The sequence below is a fragment of the Nuphar pumila genome, chromosome 15 (assembly GCF_984573655.1).
Source record: "Nuphar pumila chromosome 15, dmNupPumi1.hap1.1, whole genome shotgun sequence".
Classification (NCBI taxonomy): domain Eukaryota; kingdom Viridiplantae; phylum Streptophyta; class Magnoliopsida; order Nymphaeales; family Nymphaeaceae; genus Nuphar; species Nuphar pumila.
Window position 1 is genome coordinate 28,696,580 of NC_143263.1, and position 27,340 is coordinate 28,723,919.

Genomic DNA, 27,340 nt, shown 5'->3' on the forward strand with positions numbered 1-27,340 from the left:
TAGCTACGCCACTGTGCAGGGCACCCTAGGATATCCTATAGTTTGTTCTATGTGCATTTAGGCTCTGTTTGGGAGTAGGGGATGAGAGGGGAACCTACCTGCAATGGGTGTGGGGAAACCCAAATTTGCAAGATGGGAATGCTGATGAGTGGAAAAAAATGTGGAGATGTGTCCTTTTCAAAAGATGCAGTTGACAATTATAGTCTCATCTCCTCTTCTCTACTCTCATTTCACCTCTCACCTTCCTCTCTAACGTCGGCTCCTAAACACAGCCTTAATACCCACATTGTTCAAATAGCAAAGGCTTGTCCTCTATCTCTTATAGGAGGTCATATTTTAGAATTTATAGTTCTACGTTGTCAGTTAACATGTTTCATCTTTAAATTAACTTCATGTTTTGATTTATTTTTTTATCTTATTAGATATTTGAAAGTCAAAATGAATTTATTATGTCGTTCAATTTCTATATCTCGAACATATGGACAGGTAGGGCTGGTAAACGAGCCTAACAAACTGAAAATGGCATGTTCGATTTCAGGTCTTTTACCAGTGGACTGAGCTTGTGATTCGGCTCTTGCTTGTGTTTAGCCGAGCTTAGCTCGAGCTCATCTAGTGCCTGAATGAGTCAAGCCCAATACGAGCTTGCATGTGTAAAATATTCCATGTTATTTATTACATAGAATATATATGTAATATTTATTTCGCCTCAAAATATATTCATAATGCTTATATGTTACACTTAAAATTATGCATATTTTATACATTACACTTAATAGTTCATATTATATATATTCCATGCATCTTTCTCATATATATATTCTATGCATTATTGTCTTTATATATTAACAATATATAACACAAAATATATACATATTTTATATGAGCTCATCCCAGCCAAGTTGAGTTGAACCCCACCCGACTCCTTTAAGCTAAACGAGCTGGGCTTGGCTCGGCTCACCAGTTATATGAATCGATAATGGAAGAGTTCATGACAAGTCAAACTGAGCCAAGCCAAGCCAAGCCACGAGCTGCTTAGTTCCTTTACCAGCTCCATATGCTCAGCTAAGTTTGCCTCATATAAGCTCAACCAGCTTTAACATACAGACTTTATTTTCTTTACAAAGGGCTTGTAAATCTATGAAATTTCATGTCGATTTTTTTTCCAGATAACACGGACACTTCTAAAAAGGAAACACACCCGTGTCACATCGGACGTGGATGTGAAACTTGAACACAGCTTCTGCAGTGTCAGGTGGGGTGAACTGCACCAGGATCCATTTTTGTCCAAAACTGGACTTGGTTAACCCAAACCAAGTCCAGTTTTATCTACATTATATACATAAATATGCATACACACGTTCAAGAAGAATCAACCATTTTTTTTAACCTGAACCAGGCATAGGCTTGACACGGTCAAAACGGACATAGGCTCGCATGGCCTGTGCCTTTCCTTTTCAAGACAGGATGGGTCTGCAGACGGCCTGTGGGCCAGGTCCATCTTGGAAGGATCTGGGGCCAGGGGGTTTTGGCCCCTAACCCAGCTTGTTTCGGTCTGACCTGTCTTAGAAACCGGCTTAGCCAATTTCCCACCCCTAAGGGAGCTGGCTTGGGACTTGGGTCTGTTCTGACTTGAATCTAAAAAGAAATGGCTAGTATGCTTAATTGCAGCTGGATTGGAACTTGGAACTGTCCTAACTTGAATTAAAAAATAAATAACACAAAAGGAAAAAAGAAATGGATGCTTAATAGATGTCTCTTATATTAGCATCATCTTACACCATCCATTTAGAAAAAATAAAAACCAAAAGAGAAAAAGGAACTTTGAAAAAACTAGCAAGCAAAAAATCTGGCAGAAAAAAAAAATTAACTATACAAATTGCAAACACATTATGAGCAAATTTACCTATGTCAGATCTTGTTATTCGCCAGGCACTTGTCGCTGTTATTTGTCTATGGTGTACCATAATAATCTCTTATTAGGAAAATCAAGGACATTCCTCTAGGGGCAACCGCGGCTTCCAGATGCACTGCAGATGATTCTCTGCCTCGTGGCTGCATGTTCTTCTCTCAAGCTATACGCATCACTAAGCCAAACAAAATTGTAAACTTTGTCGCAAATTCTGATGAAAAAATGAACCTGTTCTCTTGGTTGAGACATGATGCAAAAAAGCAATAGCAGAAATTCAATCCTTCAATGGTAAAATTCAACATAGTGGCTCAATCTATCTTGGATTTCCACCTTTTTCAGCTTTGTAAAAGCTGACTGTTCAATCCTTCTTATCCATTCTTTGGTTACGTTTAGAAGGCTTCCAATCTCCTGTAATGATTTGTACCTACCATCATTAAGACCAAATCTTAAGATAAGCACTTGTCTCTCTCTCTGATGCAGGGTGCCTAGAACTTCATGAATGTCTTCTATCATATGTTGCTTCGTGACCATCTCTTCTGGAGTCTTCACAAATGAATCAGCTGTAACTTCCTGAGAAAAAAGGTCAGGTACCAACTTTCGTGAACAGGTGGAGATATCCAATCCCTAAATAAATATATAAAAGAGAATCAACAGATCATATATATATAAACTGGTTGCTGAAGTGACTGGAATCATCTGTGTGTGTGTGTGTGTGTGTGTGTGTGAGAGAGAGAGAGAGAGAGAGAGAGACCATGAATTTTGCATGAAGATGTTCGCCAATTTTCTGATCTATGGAACCTGGAACTCTTGAACACTTTCTTGCCAGCATTACACTAGTTAATGGCATTCCAGTTAACTTTGCTATCTCACTATCACACGGATATCTCCCATGCTTGCGATTAAGAGTTCTTTGAGCTTTCTGTGTCTTTGTTATTAAAAGGTTCAGGGAAGCCTACACATGGACATACAAAGATAAGCATGAAGATGACGTATTGTCATACACCATCATACAGAAAAATAGAAACTCAACATGGTGCTGGAGGAAGACTACACACAGGCAGTTGGATCCCTCGTGAATTACGTGCTACAAATGTTGACAGGCACTTTCTAATCCAGTACTGTGCATAGGTTGAGAAGCGGTATCCTCTAGTCGGATCAAACCTCTCAGCACCTTGAAGGACACCAAACCTTCCGGCCTGCAGTGGAGAATAGAAACCGACTTGACCAAACAATGAAAGTTTCAATGATTATTAGAACCATGCAAGATGATGTTTTATCTATTAGTAATTCACTGGCACAAGCAGACATAAGAAACAACCGAGAAGGTTCCTGTGTGCAAGCAAGCAGCCTGTCATCATGCTTATGCCTATGGTATGGCTGTGTAAGTGTACCTGAACCAAGTCATCAAAGCTTATCCCTCTTCCTCGATATCCCCTAGCAAGGTATATCACCAGTGAACGAGTACTTCTCAGGAGCTTATCCCTACAATGCCAACCATAATGTAAACGCTGCTTCAAGGTTTTCTCATCGACCCCAACTGCTTCAGCCCAACCAGAAAAGCTTACTGCCCGTCGAAGTTTCTCTTCCAAATTCATCCGGACCTTTTCTAACTTAGACAACTCCTGTATTTCAAAAATCACACCACGTCAAACCTACCTTGAACAGAAATGTACAAATGAGACCAAAATAGGACTTGGTTACTCAATTTATGAGTAGGTAGTTTCACATGACACAGTCCAAGTCTGTGTTGAGCTGTGGGACTTGTAAATGCAGACCAACTCAGAGTGACAAGATCAATTCAGAAGATTTTCCTTCTTGCCCCCTGGGTTGGTTACCATTTGCTAACTATGATTTAGCTCTCACTCAGCCGAACCAAACTGGACTTGACTCTAGATTTGTATAAGTATAAAGACACTTAACCACATTAACACCATTGATGCAATTGTAAAGTTACCTGAACACCACTTGTCAAATCTGATTCATTCTTGGCAATCACCAGTCTTCTCTTCCATGATTTTAGTGAATCTGGTGACTTGGTAGAAAGAACAGATCTCCTAGTCTTGTCAATTCTTGTTGGTGACAACAATGAATTTGAAACGTCAGGTTTCACCATTCTTCTTCGCCTTTCTTTCCTCCCTTTCTTTTTACCCAAGTGAACAGCAACATAATCAATGTTGTGGCCTCTTACTTGTTCTGAGAAGTCTTCTGATTGAGAAATGGGTGTTGGGCCCATGTCTAGGGCATCTGTTGCAGAAATGGTCTTTGAAAGGCAAGCATGGAACAATTTCAGAGCTCCAAGTCTTTCTATTTGTACGAGAATCTCTTTTTCCAGCATAAGTGCATCAGAATCTACAAATAGGCCTTCTATTTTTTCAAGGTTTTCCATTAAGAACATAAAATTAGTTGTAGCGCCATTGAACTTATCCTCCACAATAGGTAGACCAATGTTGCTAATCATATGCCTCCTTGTCTGAGGTGCTTTTGTATCAATGTTCATCTGGTTAAACAGAAGGCATGAATACAGTTGAATATCACAACTGAAGATATTCTTCAACAATAAAACCACAAGTCTAGGAATTGGATCTAATGCATATAAACAACATTCAATAAACAAATTTTCAAATAACATGACTGGCTCAAACAATAAATTTGGAAGAACCCAGAATAACCTAATAAAAGCCCAAAAGTGCAGACAGTAGATTCTGTCTATTACCAAAAATCAGGTGACACTTTCATAGTAACAAATTTCCACAAAATCAATATTACAGCTAGAAAATAACATCTTGAACTAAGCAAAGGACAAAGCTAACCTTGGCCTCTTCAGTAAAAATAGAATCATTGTCAACACCTTGTACAGATCCAAGTGAACACGAATAAGCCTTTATAGCATCCCTGTGTAGAGTTGCACTCTCTTCTAATGCTATGTATATAGTCGAAAATCTAGTCAATTCAAATGAAGGTTTCCTGCTTTTCCCTGCATAGATTCCAATGAGAAGGTCACTATGCTAATTAATAGTAAGTCTAATAGCAAGACGCAAAATACTCCATAATTATAAGTTTTAGAATCTACAAAATAAATTTCATTTGAGTAAAGCATCATGGACCAACTAGTGAGACATAAAGTGATTAACAACTGTATGCACTGAGGGCATGTTTGGTTCGATCACATGAGAATCACTCTCTCATTTGAATGAGAGAGTTATTCTCATATGGCTCCAAATCTCATGCTCAACCAAACAAGATTTGGGGCTCACATGATTCAAAATCATGTCGATCCATGAGATGGGGTTGTGCCAAAAGAACAAAGGTGAACGTGGGGGTTCTCCCAACGTTCATCTCCCTCTTCTTCTCTCTCCTATATGAAGAAGAGCATGAAAGAGGGGGGGGGGGGGGGGGGGCAGAAGCAGCCAAGCTCGCCGGAGAAGGGGGAAGCTCACCGGAAAATTCAGGTAAGTTTTTTTTTTTTTGGCTGCTGAAGGGGGGTGGGGGGATCTCGCTGGAATTGATTACAATGAGCTTCCTTTTTCCACTTGGCTGCTGAGGGGGCGGAGGGGGAGGATCCCGCGGCGAGCTCCATTAGCCATTGAATAAGGGAAGGATGGCGTGGCAGCCTAGGGGGGGAGATCCAGCGAGCTCCATTAGCCACTTGTATTTTAGTTTATTTTTTTTGCTTTCAGTCCAAAGGAAGCACAGTGAAGGGAACATGGGCTCTTGGTCGCGAGGCCCCGTTTCAGTCTTGTTTTCTTTCAGTCCAAAAGAAGTACAGTGAAGGGGACAGCTCGCCGGAATCAATTTTGGTGAGCTCTGTTATATTATATATATATATATATATATATATATATATATATATATATATAAAAGAAATGGGTAGGTGGGAAATTGATACGTGCTAAATGGGTTTTTCTGCCCTTTCGGTGTTTTTTTTGTAGTTCTGACCCCATAAATGTGTTGGGCAAAGTTGATTTATGAGGAATCCACACCTGGATCACGTGTTTTCAATGAAAAAAAAGATATTTGGAGCCTCAAAAATTTTACAAAGATTTTGGACCGTTGAGTTTTTGAACCTTATAAAAACCCACCGACGTGTCGGAATGAAACACTTCAAGAGCTGATCCCTATAAAATCAAGTACATAGATCACATCTGTACGGTCAAAATTTAAAAATAAAATGAAAACCCCCTGAAAAACTCATTTAGCACCTATCTATTACTCTATACATATATAGTATATACATATAAATATATACATGATACATATGTTCATATCATTGCAATAGATAATACCCAATAGGGGTATTTTAGTCTTTTCACAGTATAGGTTGTGCCCATTAGGGGCACTAGTGTCTTTGTATAATTTTTATTTCCTTTATTTTTTTCTTTTCAGTTCTGTAAATTTCTGTTTTTGTAATGGGGCAATATTGTCATTGCCTGGCTCTCCTTTGTATATATATAGGGGTGCTTCCTCTTAGATGGGTATTGATTTCTCAAACACCCAATCTCTCAATAATATTCATTATTTTTACTTGTGATTCAAGCCCATAAGTGGCCATGTGTATGAGTTTTGTATAGACCCATAAGTGGTAATTGTTTTCTTGTAATCCCATAAGAGGCATTTATTTGTATTTTTTGCTCTTTCATTACAAGCTCCATCACCTTCCCTACAACTGAACATGGGCTCTTGTTCACGAGGCCTTGTTTCAGTCTTTTTTCTTTCCTCAAACCAACCAAACATGAGAAGTGGAATCTCATGAGAATTCATTTCACGTGATTTTGATTCTCATGAGATTTACTTTCATATTTATAAAGAACAACCAAACATAGCCTTAATGTACACTAATTTCTATTACATGGATAAAAGTTGAAGAAAACTTGAGAACACAATCCCCAAGATGCATAATTTCTGCTGTCAATGAAGTACTTAAATAGAAATTACAGTAATTATCTTCTTATCCAAATATGTGAGGAACATCCACCACAAATGGTAGAAAGAAGCATAAATAGAATAGGTTTAAACAAGATTGTACGTATCGCACGATACGGTACGATGCATATCGTTACTATACAAAAAATTGATATGATACACACTCGTATCACGATACGAGTGTGCATCGTATCTGTATCGTACGATACAAGCATGTATCATATGATACAGGATGTATCGTATGATACATACTAGACATACTTTAAAAAGGTCCGAATTATAATTTTTTAGTTTTGGGTTTTAAAGACATCTTGAGGGTCGACTCCCTCATTTGTGTAGAAGCCATTAGAGAGGTATCCACGCACCCTATAACTCATGAGAGTGATTTGAGGGTCGATCCGTGTGTAAGGGAGAGGACTTTTGCGGTTTGTTCAAGTAAGAGTGCATTTTCACCATTTTTTCATTCAAGAAAGTGGGTTAAGGTAAAAACAAATCTTATTTTTTGCTTCTTATTGAGCTTTTTGAGGGAAGATGACATCAAATGATTCGGCATGGCAATGCGACACTAGAGTAATTAGTGAAAATCGATTAAAAATCGAGTGCAAGTATTGTCATATTGTTATTTCAGGTGGTATCTCTCGGTTGAAACATCATTTAGTCAGGACACATCTAAATATTGTGGCTTGCATGTCAAGAAATTTGCTGAATGCCGTAAAATGACAATGCCAACAATTACTTACTAGTCTAAAAAAAAACAAGAAAGAGAGATGAGTAAGGTAAAAATGGAGTATTCGTAACACCTAAAGAACGAAGATGAGCTCCCTACTTATGATTCTACAATTCCTAGCATAATATCAGAACAGTGTTGTGAAAAGCGTTGAGGCGTAGCGAGGCGCACCACCAAAATCTGAGGTGAGGCGTAAAGCGTAAGCCTCAATTTTTTTTTGAAAACTTAAAAAAAACTATAAAAAATATCTAAAATTACAAATAAATAAAAAATGCTTTATTGATGAAGCAACAACCAACAAAAAATAAAAAATCTCAAATAAATACTGAAAAATATGAGATTAACATGTAAAAGTAACATTAATGCAACAATTCTATTTTCTACTATGTGACCTCAATACACAGATTTGAAATTCAATCTAATTCTGTTTTCTACTATATGACGTTAAAGCAATGGTCTTTGAGTAAAGAGGCATCAATACAATGGCTTGAAGATGAGTAACATTAAAGCCACAATTAAAATTATAAGAAAATAAGGTGTCAAGCATACTTAGCAAGATAAGAAAACAACAAAAATAATTTAGAAACAACATATAGTAAAAATCAACCACTAATGTTGTTCTTTACCAGTTTTAAGAATAAACATTATAACCAACATCAAGGCCAAACTAGCAACTCAGACATTCACAAATAATCATTATGTTATACCGAGTTTTTAACGCAATCAATAGCTGCCAATACAAACATGCACACACACACATAGACACACATACACATACATATAAATGCATATACAATGCATGTTGTACAACATAAATTCTATCTATTTCATGTTGTATACCAGCCCAAAATTTAACGCTAAAGGAGAGTACAACTCAATCGAACTGCAGACTGTTATTTCACATAAAAAAATAACAGAAAAGAAAAATATATACAAATTTCTTTCATATCTAAATGACAGAAAAATAACAGAAAAGAAATTTTGTAAATGAAGAGGGGAAGGAGCATTACCTAAATGAAGAAGCGTACGTGGCTGAGAGAGAGACCATGTGTGAGAGACGAGAGAGAGACTGCGTGTGTGTGTGTGTGTGTGTGTGTGAGAGAGAGAGAGAGAGAGAGAGAGAGAGAGAGAGAGAGAGACTTTGTGAGAAAAATATGAGAGATAGAGAGACTGCGTGAAAACAGATATAGGGTCGAGGGCCCTTTTTTAAACCCTAATTTTTGGTCAAATGAGGGGTCAACATTCGTACTGCTATGACTCCTCAACATTTAGTTGATCAGGCGAATGTTGCAATTCGAAGATGGTTCTATGATGCTTGCATTCCTTTCAATGCAACAAATTCTTTTCATTATCAAACTATGGCAAATGCCATAACCAGTATTGGGTCTGGATATGAAATGCCTTCATATAATGCTTTGAGAGGAAAAAATTTAGATACTAATGTGAATAAAGTGAAGGTTGTTAAATTGTATCCCATATATATATTTCATATATATGTATATATTATGTATCTATCTATTTATATATATACTTTTATTTTTGTAATACCCACTGGGTAAATCTGCCTTTTTCCTCTTCACACACCTTTCCTTTTGTAATTTCTTTTCTTTTTCTTTTCTTTCTTTTTTGTTATTTTTATTTTTTTTATTTTTTGTTCTTTTGGCTTTTAGCCATGGAGGGGGGGGGGGGGGGGGCTGTAATGAAAAAGGCGGAAACACCAATAGAGCAAGAGCACTCTTTAAGAGTGACCACAAGAGCCAAGAACACAAACACTAAAGGTGTACACACAAAACTCACAAAAGTAGAAAATGACTTAAAGTCATAAGTTGAATATTATTGAAGAAAGAAAGAGAAGGGTGAAAACCCCATACAATTACAAGTGAGAGCCTCCTCTATTTATAGAGGAGGAGAGCTAAAAAGGAGACCATAAAGGGGGGCTCCCTTCTAGTCGTTGGGAGCCCCAACGGTCATAAATATGATCGTTGGGGCCCCAACGACTAGATGGGTGGGGCCCCTTATGGTCTTACAAAAAGGAAAATAAGAATTAAAAAAGGAAAAGAAAAAAGGAAAAAAAGAAAGAAAAAGGAAAAATACAAAAAGTAAAAAATACATGGTAAATTACCAAAACACCCCTATCGGGTTTTTGGTTGTACAGAAAAAGAAAATAAATTATGTATATATACATATATGTATATATATACTTATATATATATATATATAAGTATATGTATATATATATATTAATATATACATAATTTAACACCCCCCCTCAAACTTTACGGGGAGAAGACCGAAAGTTTGCTAAGAAGAAACATAGAACGTGGAGTTGGGAGCGCCTTGGTGAAGAAGTCAGCCAGTTGATATTCTGAAGTAACATATGGCAATGTGATGGTTCCTTTGAGATATTCATCTCGAACATAATGGCAATGCATTTCGATATGCTTGGTCCGTTCATGAAAAGTATGATTGCTTGCAATGTATATCGCACTTTTGTTATTACAGCAGAGCTTGGTGGGAGTGAAAATGAGGACGCCCATGTCACCAAGGAGACTTCGGAGCCATACGATTTCCATAGTTGTCATTGTCATGGCCCGATATTCAGCTTTAGTGGATGATAGTGAGACCTTCTGCTGCTTCTTGCATCTCCACGAAATGAGAGATTCACCTAAAAAAATGCAAAGACCCGTAATTGAGATACAATCATTGGGATTTCCTCCCCAGTCAGCATCAGTAAAAGCAGTTAACTTAAGAGATGAGGAAGAGGATAAGAAGAGTCCCTTGGAGATGGTATTTTTGATGTATCGCACAATTCTCATTACGGCCGCCATATGAACCGAAGTAGGTGCATGCTGAAACTGGCTTGCTGCATGAACCGCATGAGCTATATCTGGAAGTGTGATGGATAGATAAGTGAGGGATCCAATTAATTGACGGAAGGGGGTTGGATCCTCAAGAAGAACACCATCCTCAAGTCTCAGTTTTGCATTGATAACTTCGGGAGTTTCAACTTTCTTTTCATCAGATATTCCTGATTTGGTACAAATTTCTGCAGCTAATTTCATTTGAGATAGGATGTATCATTGCGCGGAATAAGCCACTTCAATTCCTAAAAAATATCTCAAGTATCCAAGATCAGACATATCAAAAGTTTCTTTTAACATAGACTTTACATCATTTACCCCCTTTTTGTCATTCTCAGTGATGATCATATCATCAACATATAGCAGAAGCATAACAATGGAGTCACCTGTCTTCTTAACAAAAAGAGTAGTGTCAGTATAGCAAGAAGTAAATCCTAAATTGATTAATATACCAAGCTTTAGGAGCTTACTTAAGTCCATATAAGGCCTTTTTTAATTTTAAAAATTTTCCATTTAAATTCATACCTAAAGGAGGTTCCATATAAACTTCTTCATTTAAATTTTCATTCAAAAAGGCATTTTTGACATCAAGTTGAAAAATTGACCATTTTTTAACATAGGCTATAGCAATAAGAGCTCGAACACTAGTCATTCGAGCAACTGGGGCAAAAGTTTCATCATAATCTACCCCATACTCTTGGGCATATCCTTTGGCTACTAACCTAGCCTTATATCTTTCTAATGAACCATCACTCTTAGTTTTTACTTTAAAAACCCATCTACATCCAATGGGTTTCTTGCCATTGGGTGGATCAATGATTTCCCAAGTTTGTGCCCTTTTAAGAGCATTAAGTTCAAGTTCCATAGCTTCATTCCAATGAGCATATTGTTTAGCATCATTGTAATGAGATGGTTCATGAAAGGAGTGAAGAGCAAGTAGACATGCTCGAAAGTTTGGAGAAAAAGAATTATAAGATACAAATCTATTTGGTACTTTGGAAATACGACTTGATCTTCTTTGAGAGGTTTCTTCGATCGACTCCCTTTGAGAGAATTTTTCAAGGGCACAAGGTGGATTTTTTCATTCCTTCTAGAGTAGACTTGTATTTGTCTTGAAACATTTTCTTCTAAATTTTGATCATCATTTGGATGTTCAAAATGATCTTCAATGAGAGGTTCACTAGGATCAAAATGATCATCTATGATGTTTTCTTGAGGCAACAAGTCAAATAAAAAGGAATAATCAATATTTTCATTTGGTTGGTGCGAAAAACCATTTTCTTCTTCTAGGAATGTGACATCTTTTGAGATATAAAATTTGTTTTTGAGTATGTCAAAACACCGCTAACCTTTTTATTTTTCGCCATATCCTAAGAAAATACATTCAATAGCCCTAGGAGAAAGTTTATCATTTTTGTGAGTTAGAACAAAGCATTTACATCAAAAAATTCTTAGTCTTTTATAATCGGGAGACATATTGTAAAGTTTTTCAAATGGAGAAAGATTTTTCAAAGAAGATGAAGGGGTTCTGTTGATAAGGTACGTTGAGGTTAGAACCGCTTCGGCCCAAAAGGATTTTGGAATATTTTTTGAAATTAATAACGTTCTTGTGGTTTCTATTATGTGTCTACGCTTTCTTTCCGCAAGACCATTTTGTTGCAGAGTGTTGGGACAAGAACGTTGATGACAAATTCCATTTTCTTTTAAATAGCTTTGAAATTCATTGGACATGTATTCGCCTCCCGAATCGGACCTAAGAATTGATAGGTTTCCCAAAATTTGATTTTTAACCATCGCATGAAATTCTTTAAAGAAGGAGAAAACTTTGGATTTGCGACTTAGGAAGTAAATCCATGTAAATCGAGTGAAGTCATCAATAAATACCACATAGTACAAAAATCCTCCTTTAGACAAAATAGGGGAAGGTCCCCACACATCGGAATGAACCAGTTCAAAAGGCCGAGTGGTGAAATAACTTCTTTGAGGAAATGGAGTAACTTTAGATTTCCCAAAAATGCAATCTTTACAAGTCATGTGATTGTCTTTACAAGTATTGTTCAAAAAAGAAAAAAAGAGACATTTTTACAAAATTTGGATGACCAAGTCTCTCATGCCAAATTCCAATACTTTTGTCCTTTACAAGATTGCAAGATGACTTAGATGGAAGAGTCAAAAAATCCATAAAATAGAGATCACCCCTTCTATGGCTTTGCCCAATCAGCTTCCCTGACTGGAGATCCTGCACGGTGCAATCTTTAGGTGAGAAAGAGACTTGGCATCCATGATCGGTGATTTGGGAAACAGAAAAAAGACTTAGATTAATTTTTGGAACGATTCTTACTTTAGGAACGAAAAAGTTTTGAGAATTTTTAAAATCAAGTGTTCCAATACTTTCAATTTTTAAGGATGTTCCATCGGCCGTTGAAACATAAGAGGATATGGGTTCGGAAAAAACATTTGAAAGAGAGTTTTTGTGAGATGTCATATGAAAATAAGCACCGGAGTCTAGTATCCACATACCTGGAGGTGATGAAGAATAGGCGATGGCGGCTCCGGATGTTGAAGAAGAAGTCTTGAGAAGATGTTGGAGAACTTCGGAGATATGATTAAGAGTATCTTTGATATCTCCCTCTTTGACACTTTCTTCTTCCTTCTTTGGAAAATTTTCTCCAACTACGGCTACTTTTCCGTTAAGTTTGGGACAAACCGGTCTAATGTGACCCAGTTCATTACAATAATGGCATATCACTCCCTTTCTAGGCCCATTATTTTTGTTAAAGTGAGGAGGTCTATATGCTTTTACATTTGATCCGGGCCTAGTAACGACCAAAACTTCATCACTCTTAACGCTTAGGCTAAGTCGAGTTTCTTCTTGGCATATTTCAGCAAGGGTGTCTTCAATGGGTAAGCCTTTACTTCTATGGAGAAGGGATGCCCTAACTTGTTCGAATTCCGGTCGAAGACCATGAAGAAATTGGAAAAAGTGCTCATTTTCAATTTGTTTCCTTCTTAACTCAATATCTTCCGGAGCCACCCATTTAGGCTCAAGAAGAGCAAGTTCATCCCAAAGAGGGGTTAGAGAGCTAAAGTAGTCTCGGACACTCATATCCATTTGTTTGGTGGAACAGATTTTTTCTTGACAAAAAAAATGTCGAGCAAGATCCTTTTGGGTATACATACCCTTAAGGAAAAACCATGCCTCATTGGCCCTTCTAAATTTGGCAATATTAGCACAATTTTTAAGGTCAACATTGTTCATAAACCATGCCAAAATTTTGGCATGGTTACTCTCCCAATCCTCAACTTTGGATTGATGGTCATTGATAGCTTTGATGCGCTCATCGCCATCTAAAGCTTTTTCAACCTCATTTTTTATTTTAGTGAGAACAAGAGAGGGTTCGGGGGTAGTTCCCATAACAAAACCCCAAAGTTTCGTACCTCTTAGATGATTTTCCATAGCGGAGGCCCACATAAGATAGTTGGACCCATTGAGCTTAAAAGAAAGCTCAACTTTAGAATCACGCTCCATCGGCACCAAATATTCTTCCTTTCTTCAAAAGCTTGAGAGGCACACGTCCCAAGATAACAAAGAGAAGCCCAATCACCAACCGAGCGTACGCCTAAATATCAGATGGCCCGGACCCGAGTTCGACCCGGATCTGGGCCCGTATTCTCGAAAGATCGAGAACCTGTGTCTTTAAAAAGACACAGGCGCTTCGGGGCGAGGGAAAGCCCTCGCCCCTTCTCTCTCCACTCCGTCCCCTCTCGTCCCCCGCCACTGCTGTCGCCGGCCACCACTCGCCGCCGGCCACCACCCATCGCCGATCATCGCTTCTTCTTTCCTCTACTGAGAAGGCATCGGCGACCCGCCGCGCCAGCGACTCACAGCCACCGCCGTCCATTCCGGCGACCTCTGCATTTTCCGGTGACAGGTAAACGCAGTCCATTCTTTGCTTCTTCTTCTCAGTGATGGGTCGACCGACAGGGGGGCAGAGCCCCCCTGTCGCCCTCAATCTGCTTTTCTCTCTTGCCTCTCTTGGTCGACCGACAGGGGGCGGAGCCCCTGTCGTCGCCTTTGGTGGGTAAGAGCAGGCTTCCAATGTTTGATAGACTACAGCATTATGACATTCAACTGGCTAACCAGTGTCTGCTTTGTGGTTGTCATGAGGAGTCCAATCAGCATGTTTTTATTTTCTATCCAGTTAAAGAAGATTTGGAGGTTTATTTTGGACAGATTTGGCTGCAATAGTGATTTATCTCGTTTGTGATTCAAGAGTTGATCTGGTGGTTTGAAAAACCATTCAATGGGAAGCGTCTTCCCGTCATCAATCCTGCAACGGAGGAAACTATAGGTTGTTTTTTCACTTCTTTTTTGTCATTCAAGCCATTTGACCATATGCCCATTTGATTATTCTTCCTTTTTCTGTGATTTTATGCAATACCCAATTGCTGAATCAATGGTTTGGGAAAGTGGGTGTTCCCTGATTTTGCTTTTTATGGCGCCCACATATTGAAATTTTCCCGTGTTTGGTGGTTTTTGAGAGGTTTGCTTGGATTTAGTTCTTGTTGCTATGGTGGTAATTATGTTATGATAGGTGGGTGTTGTGGTGATATTCCATTTGGAGTTATGGTTTCTTGTTAATTTTCTCCTTTGTTGTATTTTTTGCTTATGGGAATTTGAACAAGGGAAGTCTTTGGTACTCATCCCTTTGTTTTCTGTGTCTGTGAATGGTCAGATGATGGTGAAACAGTAATGCGTTTTTTCTTCTTAGCACTTGAAGACTTTGAGAATGCTTACTGTTGTTCATTTGGTAGTTCCGTTTTTATGCAATTAGATATTTATATAGATCAAGTTGTTGCATTAATGTTACTTTTACATGTTAATATCATATTTTTTTTCGTATTTATTTGATATTTTTTATTTCGTGTTGGTTGGCGCTTCATCAATAAAGCATTTCTTATTTATTTATAATTTTAGATAATTTTTATAGTTTTTTTTAAGTTAATTTTTTTTTTGAGGCTTACGCTTTGCGCCTCGAGGCTTATGCCTCGCCTCAGATTTTGGTGGAGCGCCTCAACGCCTTTCACAACACTGGTGTAGTGCAAGTAGATGGGAGAAAAATTGGAGCGTCTTTGAGCAAATACATACAAAACGAAAAAATAGATTGGAGCACAAAAGACTCAATGACCTCGTTTACGTTTGCTACAACTTATGGATGAGGCAAAGGTATATAAATTTATAAAGTTTATTTTTCATTTTCATGTGTTTATTTAAATTTTTTTATATCATATAAAACCAAACTAATTTTAATTTTTCATGTCATCCTTTTAGGCAAATTAAAAAGTTTTCAACAATGAGGCACAACAAGCAATTTGTTCTCATTAGTTTGAAATTTTTTGATGTATTAGATACATGAGTTCAAGAAGAAGCAACTATTTTAAATGAAGAAGACATTCCGTGGATAAACGTGGAAGGAGCTCAAGACGTAGATGATGAAGAGCTCACGTACATTGAAGATGATGTGAACGTCGAAGGGGGAAAAGAAGAAGATAATGATGATGATATTTTTTTAAAAACTTGGTTATTGTTTTATGTGTTATTTTTTAAAAACTTGGTTATGATGTTTTATGCAGCTCATAGATACAAAAATGCTTTATAAGTGATTTTATGGTTGTATTTTATGCAATTCATCATTGTTTCATGTGTTATGATTTTTTTAGAATTTTTGCTAATATTTCCTATTTTTTTGGAATTTTTGGATTTTTTTTATTAAAAAATTATGATTGTTTACGATATGATATGATAGGTATCTTATTTTGGACCTGACCAATATGGGTAACGATATGATATGTACAACCTTGGGTTTAAATGTAAAAAACAAGAAAGATTTTCATCAAGGCAAAACTTGATCATACATGGGGTGACCTAATATCAATAAATATGTAGAAGCAACAATCAAATGATGGCAACCTCAAATAAAATATCTGCAGAATTAGACATCACGGGGGTTATGTTATGAAGAACAAGAGAATGAAAGACTGTTCTCCTCAAATAACCTTCTAGAGCTTTCAAAGTGGAATTGTAGACTCCTCTTTCATGCTGACCAATGTACCATTTTGTGCATCTAAGTTATTCATATGGAAAGTGGTTAACTCATCTACCAGAAACAGACAAAGGAACCTGATGAACAATTAATGCCAAGAAGGCTGGCTTGAACTGTTAGCATTGGCTGTGGCCTATAAATCTACGTCACATGGATAGTCTATTTTATACTAGTTATATTGGAAAACGTCATAGAAATGGCAGTATCTCTCTTAAGCCATATCAATATCACATAGCCATAAATAGGCTTTTAGTCTAGAACCGGTATCTTCAATGCATTATCCTCTAATGATGATCAGAAAGGACTGATAACAATGTTTCACAACTGTGGAGTCACATTTGAGTCATGCTTCACAGAATAAATGCCACAGTGGACTGCGGAAATCTCAGAGAACCCACAAACAGAAGTCACATCTAATTTCATGTAAACTCTCATCAACAGAACAAATGAGTTTTAATGAACATCTCATTCTACAATATCATATCAAAAGTGAAAGGAAAAAGAAAAGGAAACTAACCTATTTTTGTGGGCATCTTCTTAAACCAGTAATTGATCAAGAAGCAATTAGATCTCACTCGAAGAAGAAATAGATGCTTTTTTACGAAATGGTTTCAACACATCACTGTAGACTCCTTATGATGTCGTGTGGAAGATGAACTCAGAAACCAACAACAAAATTTATGATGTCCATGCCTAACAAATGATATAAATCACCAAAAACATACAGACCCATTTTTAGAACATTCAACAAAGAAAAAAAAATGCCAAGCAGATCTAGCCTCCCCATCATAATGAACCATCACAAGGCCACAATCATATCAAACATAGAAAATAAACAATAAAAAAATAAGATTATATGAAAACATGTAAATCACACAACTATGTAAGAACTGCAAACCAAAAAGAAACTACCAAAAGAAAATTGATTCAATTAAAGAAAAGAAAAAAGAAAAAACAACAATAAAAGGAAGGAAAAAGAGGAAGCTGTATAATTTACAGGGAAAGGAAGAATTATGTTTGGTTGGTGAGCCTCTGGAGAAGGAAGTTGCGTTTGGGAGAACCCATTTCCATTTCTGGAGGACACCAACACCCATCTCTTGTGCAAACCAAGATGGGTGGATAAATTTAGAGGCCTCGCCCACCCCCACCTCCACCACCAGTGCCCCATCTCTATTGTTGTCCCTCTCTCACTCCCCCTTCTTTTTCTTTAATCTGCCTTTCTTATTATTCAAAATATCTGGACAGGCACCGACAGGGGTGGGCATCGGCCCGGCCCGGACCGGCCCGGTCCATGCTCGTTTAGATCTCGGCCTGCCTGCCTTTTAAGTGCTGTCCGGCCTAATGGGTCGGGTTTTAACCCAGTTCGCTTGGGTTTGAAGAACACCCCGTGGCCCGGCTCAGTAGCCCAACGGGCCAATATGAACCGGGCAGGGTCTGAAAGAAATTCATTGATAAATAATAATAATTTGCAAGTTCCCAACTTCTCATACACCCAATTAATTATCTTTATAATTTTCATAAAATTAATTTAAGCTTCCACGTGACAACTAAGCTTCTAATTTTGTAACAACTATGCTTCCACGGCCCACCCTTAGGCACGGTTGAGTTCTTTTAATTTTGTGATAACTAAGCTTCCACGTCACAACTAGGGTCCATTTGTTGAGGTTCTTTTGGACCATGAGTAGGATAAGGTTTGATGTAGTTATGAATTATGATTAGTGGACCAAAAGGGAAACTTCAACAGTCCAGTCCTCACAATCACTTTGTGGACGGATTTATAAAAGTTTGGTGTTAACACAACAATGAATGCAGTTTCCCTTAAATAAAAGGAAAAACAAAGAATGCATTTCCCAAAATAAAATAAAAATGATGACTCATTTGTTGTCATCACTTGAGTCGTAGTGCACTTTTTAAGGATTCACCTCAACCTTTTGTCTAGGGCTGGTAAACTATTCAACTCGTCACGAAACTGGTTGATTATCGGTTCGTATAGCTGGCGAGCCAAGACACGAGCAGCACAATTTAGCTTAAATGAATCGAGCGCTCAGTCCGAGATCGTAGAGATAAAACATATATATTATATGTGTAATATATATTTTAAATATAATATAAAAAATAATGCATAAATGTATGCAAAAAAAGAAAGACGAATGAAAAATATATACATAAAATATGAAGTATTAAGTTATATACAAAAAATATACACGGGTAATTTGACCTGATTATCTAAAAACCCTACAATTTATGATATTCTCTTGATGTCCAAAATTGCAAATATCCGACAATGTTAAGACACTTTTACCCTTCACAAATGCGAATTTAAACATTTTGGTGATAAAATTATATCGCATGTCGAATATATCCAACACCCACTTAAATCCAAAATTGTAGGTTTTTTTATGCGGTTTTAGACCTCACAAACTCACATAAATTTATTTGCAAAATCTCAGTGAAACCGAAACCACCAAAATCGCAAATATCATACTCTTTCGTGTATACTTTAATATTTCACAAAAATATATTTGTGAAACACTTACAACTATTTTCGCAAATATCTTACTTTTCGCATATATTGAATGCTCTCGCATGAAGTTATTTGTGAATCTCCAGATATCATAAATATCATACTTAAATACTTATAAAATTGTGATAAATATGCAAAATTTCTTATTTTTTATGAATTTCTCAAATCATATATAAACTTGTGGATTTTTGAATATAACAATCCAAATAACAATAAATATAAGCAAATAAATATTCAAATAATTTAAACATTCAAATGATTTGAAAATATATAAACATATAAACAAATAAACATATGAACAATGATATTATATATAAATCATTTAACAGTGCTTTTAGTTTGAATATTCAAATCATTTAAAGTGCAAGAGCAATGATTTCAATTTAAATTCAACAATATTTGTTTCAGTTTTACATTCAAATCATTTAAACATTCAACCAATGATATTATATACAAATGAATGATAAATAAACAACTCTATATAAAAGTTCATTCATAAAAATATTCAAATAACATTATATACAAATCAAGGAGTTTTAATATTGATTTTTGAATATATATAAAAAAATAAAAAACAATCAAATGAATTTCTATGGTTGAGGATGTTTGATTGTCGCGATCGTAACTCCTCGATGGCCTTATTTGTGTTATCTAGAAGGCTACCATAAGTACACATCATATCCTCTTGAATACGTACCATATTTTTCAGCATGCAAATTTCTTCAAGTGCAAGAGCCAACTCTCCCTCTGATCCACTTACCATCTTTCTGTGCTTCTCTCCAACTTTCTTCTCCTCTTGAATTGCCCTATTTGCCATTAAAGGAGTACAAAATCATCATTAGTGGCACATTTTATGGACGACAAGCTGATGTTTTTGCCAACCTCTCACCAATCTTGAAGTTCATAGAGGAATATCGTGGGGTAATCCTTCATTCGATTCTTTGTATCATGTAATAAAAATTTGCTAACTGTGTGAGGGCAAATGGTTGGTTGCTGAACAAATCCAAATGGCCGAACGACTTGACTAGCTATTTGGTGCTCAACTTCATTCATGTTGTGTATCCAAATGTTCTCCTTAGCAATGTCCTTCGCCCCCACAATCACATCAACATTCTCCTCCTCCTCCAATGTGCCTTCATAAAGGCACCAATTTACCTATATTTTCTTTATGGTTAGGCCTATATACATGCATTTATTAAAAAAATATACAAAATATCAATAACAATACCTACGCTTGCCCTAGTTAGCCTGTGAAGCGATGCCGCGTAGTCGGCATGTGATGTGCGAAAACCCACAAATCTTCAATCATGGTCTTCTTCATTGCATGATCGACTCCACATTGCGGTACATAAAAATTCATGGACAACGTCACACATCTAGGGCTTTTCAACGGATATGTGCTCCTATATCCAAACTTGTATACAATGATTAATAAGAATTAATACATAATATGTATCAAAATATAATATATAAGTATAAGAATAACTATAAATAAAAAAGTTTAGGTATAATGAAAGAATAAATACCTCCAATAGCACCAACATCTTGACATAGTTTTTTCTTCTGCTCTTCATGCTACTTAAACTTGTATACAGGTGTGCAAGTGCGACTGCTCCCCATGCGTATTGATCGACGTGATCTTAGTCTTCCAATAGTTTGATGTATGATGCATGAACCGACTTTCTACCAGTGTTAATGAATAAGCATAGGCCAAAGAAGTATAACAAAAATACTCTCACTATCTTGTCCACCATACTTCCACCCTTCTTGCCAACACACAATAGTTTCATCTTCATCCTCCTCACCTTACTAAGGTCATAATTTCTCTTAAGCCATAAAAACTTGATCTTATCGGCTTTGAACACATCATCATCTGCTTGCAAATAAATATCACATAATTGCTTAAATTTTTTCCACCATTGTTCACTAACTGACTCCCTATGGCACTTCAGTTTGATTATTCGTGCAACGTCCTCCAACGTGATGGTCATCTCAAGAACTTCAAACTGAAATATGTCGGTTGTCGGATTTCAAAACTGCAAAATAACATCTAAGAAGGGGTGACTGATGTTCCATAATATGATCTCCAAGAATTTATGAAAATGCATTCGATCTAACAATTACTTCACTTCCTCTATTAGTGTTAAAAATTATTGGTGTGTTTGATTCTAGTAGAACTGATGCATGCAGGATGTTGGCTCTTCTGATTCAATTGGCTGAGAATCCTGTAATCCAAATTAATTTTACTCAAATTGGTTAATTTCAATGAATATATATATCTTAATTTAATTAATGAAATCAGTCAATTATAATAAATTTTTACATTTTACACACATATATGACAAACTAATCAATTGCATTAATATATAACAGTAATATATATATATATATAGATAGATATATATATATAAATTTAGTCTATAAAATTAGTCAATTGCAATAATTTTTTACATTTTGCACACATACATGACAAACTAATCAATTGAATTAATGCATAGTAGCAATATATATATCTTAATTTAATCAATAAAATCAGTCAATTGCAATAAATTTTTACCTGTCCACGAGCGTCAGACCTTCTTCCCCGTTGCGACTTCTTTGTCGAAGCATGCACTTTCTCCTGTGCATAGAAAGCAACATCAGACTCTTAAGCGGTGTTCACATCTGACCTAACCACATGATCCTCACTTATATCCACTTTTTGAGGAGGGTCCACATTAACCTTAGCCCCTTGGTCAGGTACTTCCTTTGCCCTCTCACTACTATCACTACATGTGGCTGCATCTCCAACTTTATTTATCTAGGCAATGAGGTTAGCAACAACCTCATATCCAACCAATAAGTCACCCTCTCACTCCATGGATGCTTTTGAGATGGGAGACAAGATTGTGCCTACAAATTGCTTAACTTTTTCTGCACATTCTCCTTTAGATACATCACTTTGAAATTTGTAGCTCACTTCTTGAACGCAATTGTATGTGATTATCGATGGTGCGTTTTTTATGGAAAACGTCATACACCAACAGTTTTTGGCAATGGATGTGGCTCCCTTTCTACACACTTATACACATTAAGATGTGCTTCCAAATTATCTGGATGACCCAATTCTTACTTCTTCGTTGACTTTTATTGTAGTGCTTGAGAAATTTTAGATAATGTAGGTGTGGTCCCCTTCGACATAGTCTTCTTCTTATTGGTCACATTGTATTAATAAACAAATTCAAAATTTTCTACAATAACAACACATAGAATATTGAACAAGCAATGCAAAAAAAAAACATATTTGGGTTTAAAAAGTATTTTAAAAAAAGTGAACATTATTTCATTCATTGGGCCGTTAAACAAAATGGAACAATATTTGTCTCAACCGTTAAACAAAATGAAAACAATGTTTGATTCAGTTGTTAAACAAAATGGAACATTGTTTGACTCAACCGTTAAACAACATGAAAACAATATTTGATTCAACTGTTAAACAAAATGGAACAATATGTGATTCAACCGTCAAACAAAAGGGCACATTGTGCTTACTGAAAAACACACCATTGATGGTTCAACAACGATGAAATGCCTCCAATGAATAGTTGCCAAAAATAGTTGCCGGAAGAGAAGCAAGTTGGGGGACCACTGGCTGGGAATAAAAGACAAAAAAACCCTAGATTATGCAAAAATAATTAAATTGGGGACTACAATGAGTTTATATATAATTCAAGAAAATATTTTGCAACAAATAAGCAATATCGCATGTGTCATGATTTTGTAAATAATTAAGTACAACATTTGCGATATAAGGCGATTCACAAATTATGTTAAGTGAGAACATGTAGTATATGAAAATAAGTAAGATATTTGTGAATTTAGTGGGGTTTTGCAAAATAAAATAATGTTATAAATTTATGCAAAATCATGTCATATATGTGAATAAGATATTTGTGAATTTGGTGATAAGTACAATTTCATACATAAATTTATGTGATTTCTCGAAGTATATGTGAAAAAGTATAATATTTGCGAATTTAGAGTTTCATGTATATATTTTTGTGATTTCATGAAATCTATATGAAAGAGTATGATATTTGCAATTTTGGTGGTTTCAGTTTCATCGAGATTTCACAGATAAATTTATGCGAGTTCATGAGGTCTAAATTCACATAAAAAAACCCGCGATTCTGGATTTAAGTGGGTGTTGGATATATTCGACGAGCAATATAATTTTATCGCAAAAATGCCTAAATTTGTAGTTGCAAAGGTTAAAAGTTTTCTAACGATGTCAAATATTTGTGATTTTAGACACCGGAAGAATAATGAAAATTATATGGTTTTAAGGGAATCGAGTCAAATTACCCATCATTTTCCAAACATATATCTTCTATACATAAACAACATAGAATGTTTTTACATAAGCCAGCTCGTCTCATTTAGGGATGAGCCGAGCTCTTGTTTAGCTTGGCTAAACGTGAACATGAGCCAAGCCACAAGCTCAATCTATCGGTAAATGAGCCGAGCCCAAACACGCCTTGTTTGGTTAGTTTGGCTTGTTTACCAGCCCTACTTTTGTCAATGATTTGACTGCTCGTTAACCTTGCACAAATAGTTCAGTCACGACAATGGCTGATAAATAAGCCCAACAAATCGAGCTTGAAGTGTTCAATCTTGACTCATTCTTGTTCTAGGAGAAAGGAGTTGAAGCTTATAAGTTAGAATAAGCTTAAGATAAATGAGCTAAGCTTAGCTGACTTGCTTAAAAAAGAAAAATAAATAAATGTTCTTTTAGATTTCAAAGTAATAAATTACCAACAAATACATTGTTTTAGAGCTAGAAGCAAAGATACTTGATCTCTATAAACCTATTGCTTGCAATACTTCCATCATTTGCACCACATTATATGATGTAAAACAAATCCAAAATATTTCTAGTTCTACTCAATGATCCTATATGAGCTAAACCAAGTCAAACAACTACCTTTCATGTTCAACTTATCGAGCTTATTTATGAGTTCAAAAGATTTCTCCATGAGCCAAACACAATTTGAGCTTTAAGCAGCTCATCTCTCTCTCTCTCTCTCTCACACACACACACACAATCATGATTTGTATTGATCAATGTATCAATAATGAGAGAGAAAAGCTAAAAATATTTGGTTAAGAGCCCCTTATACTACTAGGACTTATTTTAATAGAGACCTAAGAACCTTTTGTTTAGAAGGTTTTGAATGCTATTAACAGATTCTGTAATTGTTCTTGATCTATCTTTCTGCATTTGTCTTTGCCAGAAATGGTTTGTAGCATCCATGAAACTGAATTTTGTATTGCAGTTTGGGTGAAGCTTAAGAGTATGTTTGATGGCTTGTCCCGTACATCGCACGGGATGAAAAAGACCTCGAGAACCTGATAGTTAACAAACATTGGACACGGCGAAAGGCGTTCCGCGAGTCCGCTACGTTCATTAACCAGTGTAATTTTAGATTCCACCTCCCCCTTTTACAAAATGAACAGGAACGGAGTGGACGAAAGATGTGTCTCTCTCTCCAACCCTATGCGGCTCTCTCTCTCCACCACTCTTCCACCGGGCCAACTTCTTTGGGGACAACATCACACGATTATTGGAGACGATCACTGTCAGGAAGGGCAACGTCGGCGTGGGCGTCCGTGGCACCGACACCATCGTCCTCGGTGTCGAAAAAAATTCCACCGCCAAGCTCCAGGACTCTCGGTACCCCTCTTCTTCCACAGAATCTCGTGATGCACTCTCTATGTTTTTGTTGATTTACTCATCATCTCTCCTAGGGTTTATGGTTAGAGTCTCAACTCCCAATCAAATTTTATGACTTTATCTCTTATCTCCCCCCCTCCCTTTTTTTTTGTGATTTATGGATGATTTATAGCATTAAGTTAATAGATTAATGATGGAGTGCTCGGATGGTGTAATGGTGGAACTAGGATTTGGAGGGAGTCAGTGTGGCCGTTTTAGATTCAGTGTTTCATTTGAGCATGTTATCTGCAAACCTCATGCAATGTTTTTTTTTGCCTTCTGATTTTCTTGTGAGTTGAATGCTCCCTTGGGAGCATTTGGGATTGATTTTTATGCTGGAAGCATTTCATTCATGCCCTGTTTGGTGGTCTAATAGACATACTAAATGCTGGTTTCTTTTGTTTCTCAGATATCTGCTTTGTGGGATTTCTTTAGCTTTAATGTCAGTGGGGTAACTGTAGAACAATGTCGTGGAGCACTGTCTGTCCTATGCATGGTTGCAAAATCATAAAAAAAGATCCTTGGCTTTCACTTGCAGGAAATCATAGATATTGGCTTTGGATGCTAGGCAAAGGAGGATCCTTTGCTTGCAAGAACTGCGTGCATTGCACTGCAAAGACTGTCTAAAGAGGATAAATAAAAAACAATGTCTAGTGGTGGTAGGGTCTTTGGGGTTTTGCAGAATACAGTAAAAGATAAGATTCAGAACAAGGTATGTAAGAAGGTAGGCGTTGCAGCCATTGAAAATAAGATGAGAGAGAATCGTTTACGGTGGTTTGGACATATTCGGCGAAGGCCTAATGATGCTCCAGTTAGAAGGATTGAGAAATGGGAAAATATATTAGTTAAAAGAGATCAGGGTAGGCCTAGGAAGACATGGATGGAGATGATAGGAAAGAATATGAATGCTTTGAACCTCATCGAGGACATGGCATTGGATAAAAATGATTGGAGGAGAAGGATTCATGTGGAAGACCCAGAATGGTTTTCTTTTTTGATTCATATCGCCGACCCCAATTGTTTTGGGATGAAGGTGGTGTTGTTGTTGTTGTTAGTTAATGGTTTTGGGCTACCAGAACACATATGGTATGCAGCTGAAGAAAAAACCATCACTGCTATATATTCCATTCATTCGAGACCTGAGATTTTAGCTGCTGCAATTGTTAAAAGGGCTCATAATTCTGTTTTTGGCTGCAATGGAGGTGATAATGGAAATCATGCTGAAAGCATGAGTTTAAATGACAATAATTCAATATATGCTGTACAAGTTACAAAACTTAGCAGATTCTTTTTTGTTGTAAGTCATGTGGCATTGAATCAGTTGGTTTACATTGACTCTTGTGTTAGAAAAGTCCAGAAGCAGAAAAAGAAGAAAGAGGTGTCCACGTCTGAATCACAGACTGACCTGAATGGACATGCAAAACCTTCTGCCATGCCTCATAAGGTAAGGCCATATCTGTGATTTGTTGCATTCACTTTATTTCCAAGTAGGTTTTTTACATGGGAGTTTCATCTTTGTCAGCTATTCTTAGTTTGGTGCTTCCCCGCTATTCTTTACAAGGTAAGGCCATATCTGTGATTTGTTGCATTCACTTTATTTCCAAGTAGGTTTTTTACATGGGAGTTTCATCTTTGTCAGCTATTCTTAGTTTGGTGCTTCCCCGCTATTCTTTACAAGGTAAGGCCATATCTGTGATTTGTTGCATTCACTTTATCTGTAGGATATTTATCAAAAAAATATGTGAATCCAAATCAAATTGGCAAAATGACCGCACTCCACAGTAATGCAGTTTCTTCCATGCATACAAGCAGTTGGTTTAGGAAAGCATGTTACATTGTGTCATTTGTTCTTCATTTATTGCAGTGCAGTAGCACAAGCTATTTTCAAGATCAAAATAATTCATAGAGGAGTCAAGGGACTCGTATTTGAGTCAAATGGTATAGAGATGTTCACACTGTACAGTCACATGAAGATTCTAGATTAGTCTATGTGGGGTTTGTATGCATCAGGAAGGGATATTCTGCATATACACATCTTTGGATTTATTTACAGTACATGGATGCACAAGCTTTGACAGAAAATATTTATGTTGCTGGCACATGAAGGGATATTCTTATTTTTGACATTTATCTGATCATGAAAACTATCATAGTCAGGTACTTTGTGTTTGGACCAGGTTGTTGCAGGAAAATTTTAGCCGCTTTGCAACTCGTTTGGGTGATTTCTGACAAACTGTCCAGGAACATAACATAGTTATATTTTTTGGCATACTTTGCATGTATGCAGATAAGGATTGGATCGTGCATTTTGGCTAATTTTTGGTTAGTGTGATTTCTTTAGTACAAACTCAGTGTGTACAAATTTGTGTCAAGAGATTCCTTTTTTTTTATGTACTTTTGCTATGTCAAAGTAGGGTTCAGAACAGAGTTACCGGAAGCGCCTAGCTAAAAGGGGAAGCACGCTTCGGAAGCGCGAAACATCGCGCTTCCGAAGCGTGGGGGGAAGCGTCCCCCTTTTTTGGGAAGCGCGCTTCCCTTTAATG

The 27,340-nt window shown here is 36.7% G+C and overlaps 1 protein-coding gene and 1 long non-coding RNA gene across 2 annotated transcripts; one reads left to right on the forward strand and one right to left on the reverse strand.

Moving 5' to 3' along the window:
* Positions 1-1,735: 1,735 nt before the first annotated feature.
* SIGC (RNApolymerase sigma-subunit C) lies at positions 1,736-17,690 on the reverse strand. The gene is made up of 7 exons (XM_089988699.1): positions 17,519-17,690; positions 4,720-4,883; positions 3,864-4,406; positions 3,301-3,531; positions 2,965-3,105; positions 2,661-2,861; positions 1,736-2,479 (listed from the first exon to the last, which is right to left on the reverse strand). The coding sequence occupies exons 1-7, from the start codon at positions 17,613-17,615 to the stop codon at positions 2,192-2,194; spliced, it is 1,665 nt and encodes a 554-aa protein (XP_089844825.1). The 5' UTR covers positions 17,616-17,690; the 3' UTR covers positions 1,736-2,191.
* A 6,963-nt stretch (positions 17,691-24,653) lies between these two features.
* On the forward strand, positions 24,654-26,437 carry LOC149814956 (uncharacterized). Its single transcript, XR_016427864.1, has 3 exons — positions 24,654-24,758; positions 25,336-26,241; positions 26,320-26,437. It is a non-coding gene; the product is annotated as an uncharacterized LOC149814956 (long non-coding RNA).
* Positions 26,438-27,340: the final 903 nt, after the last annotated feature.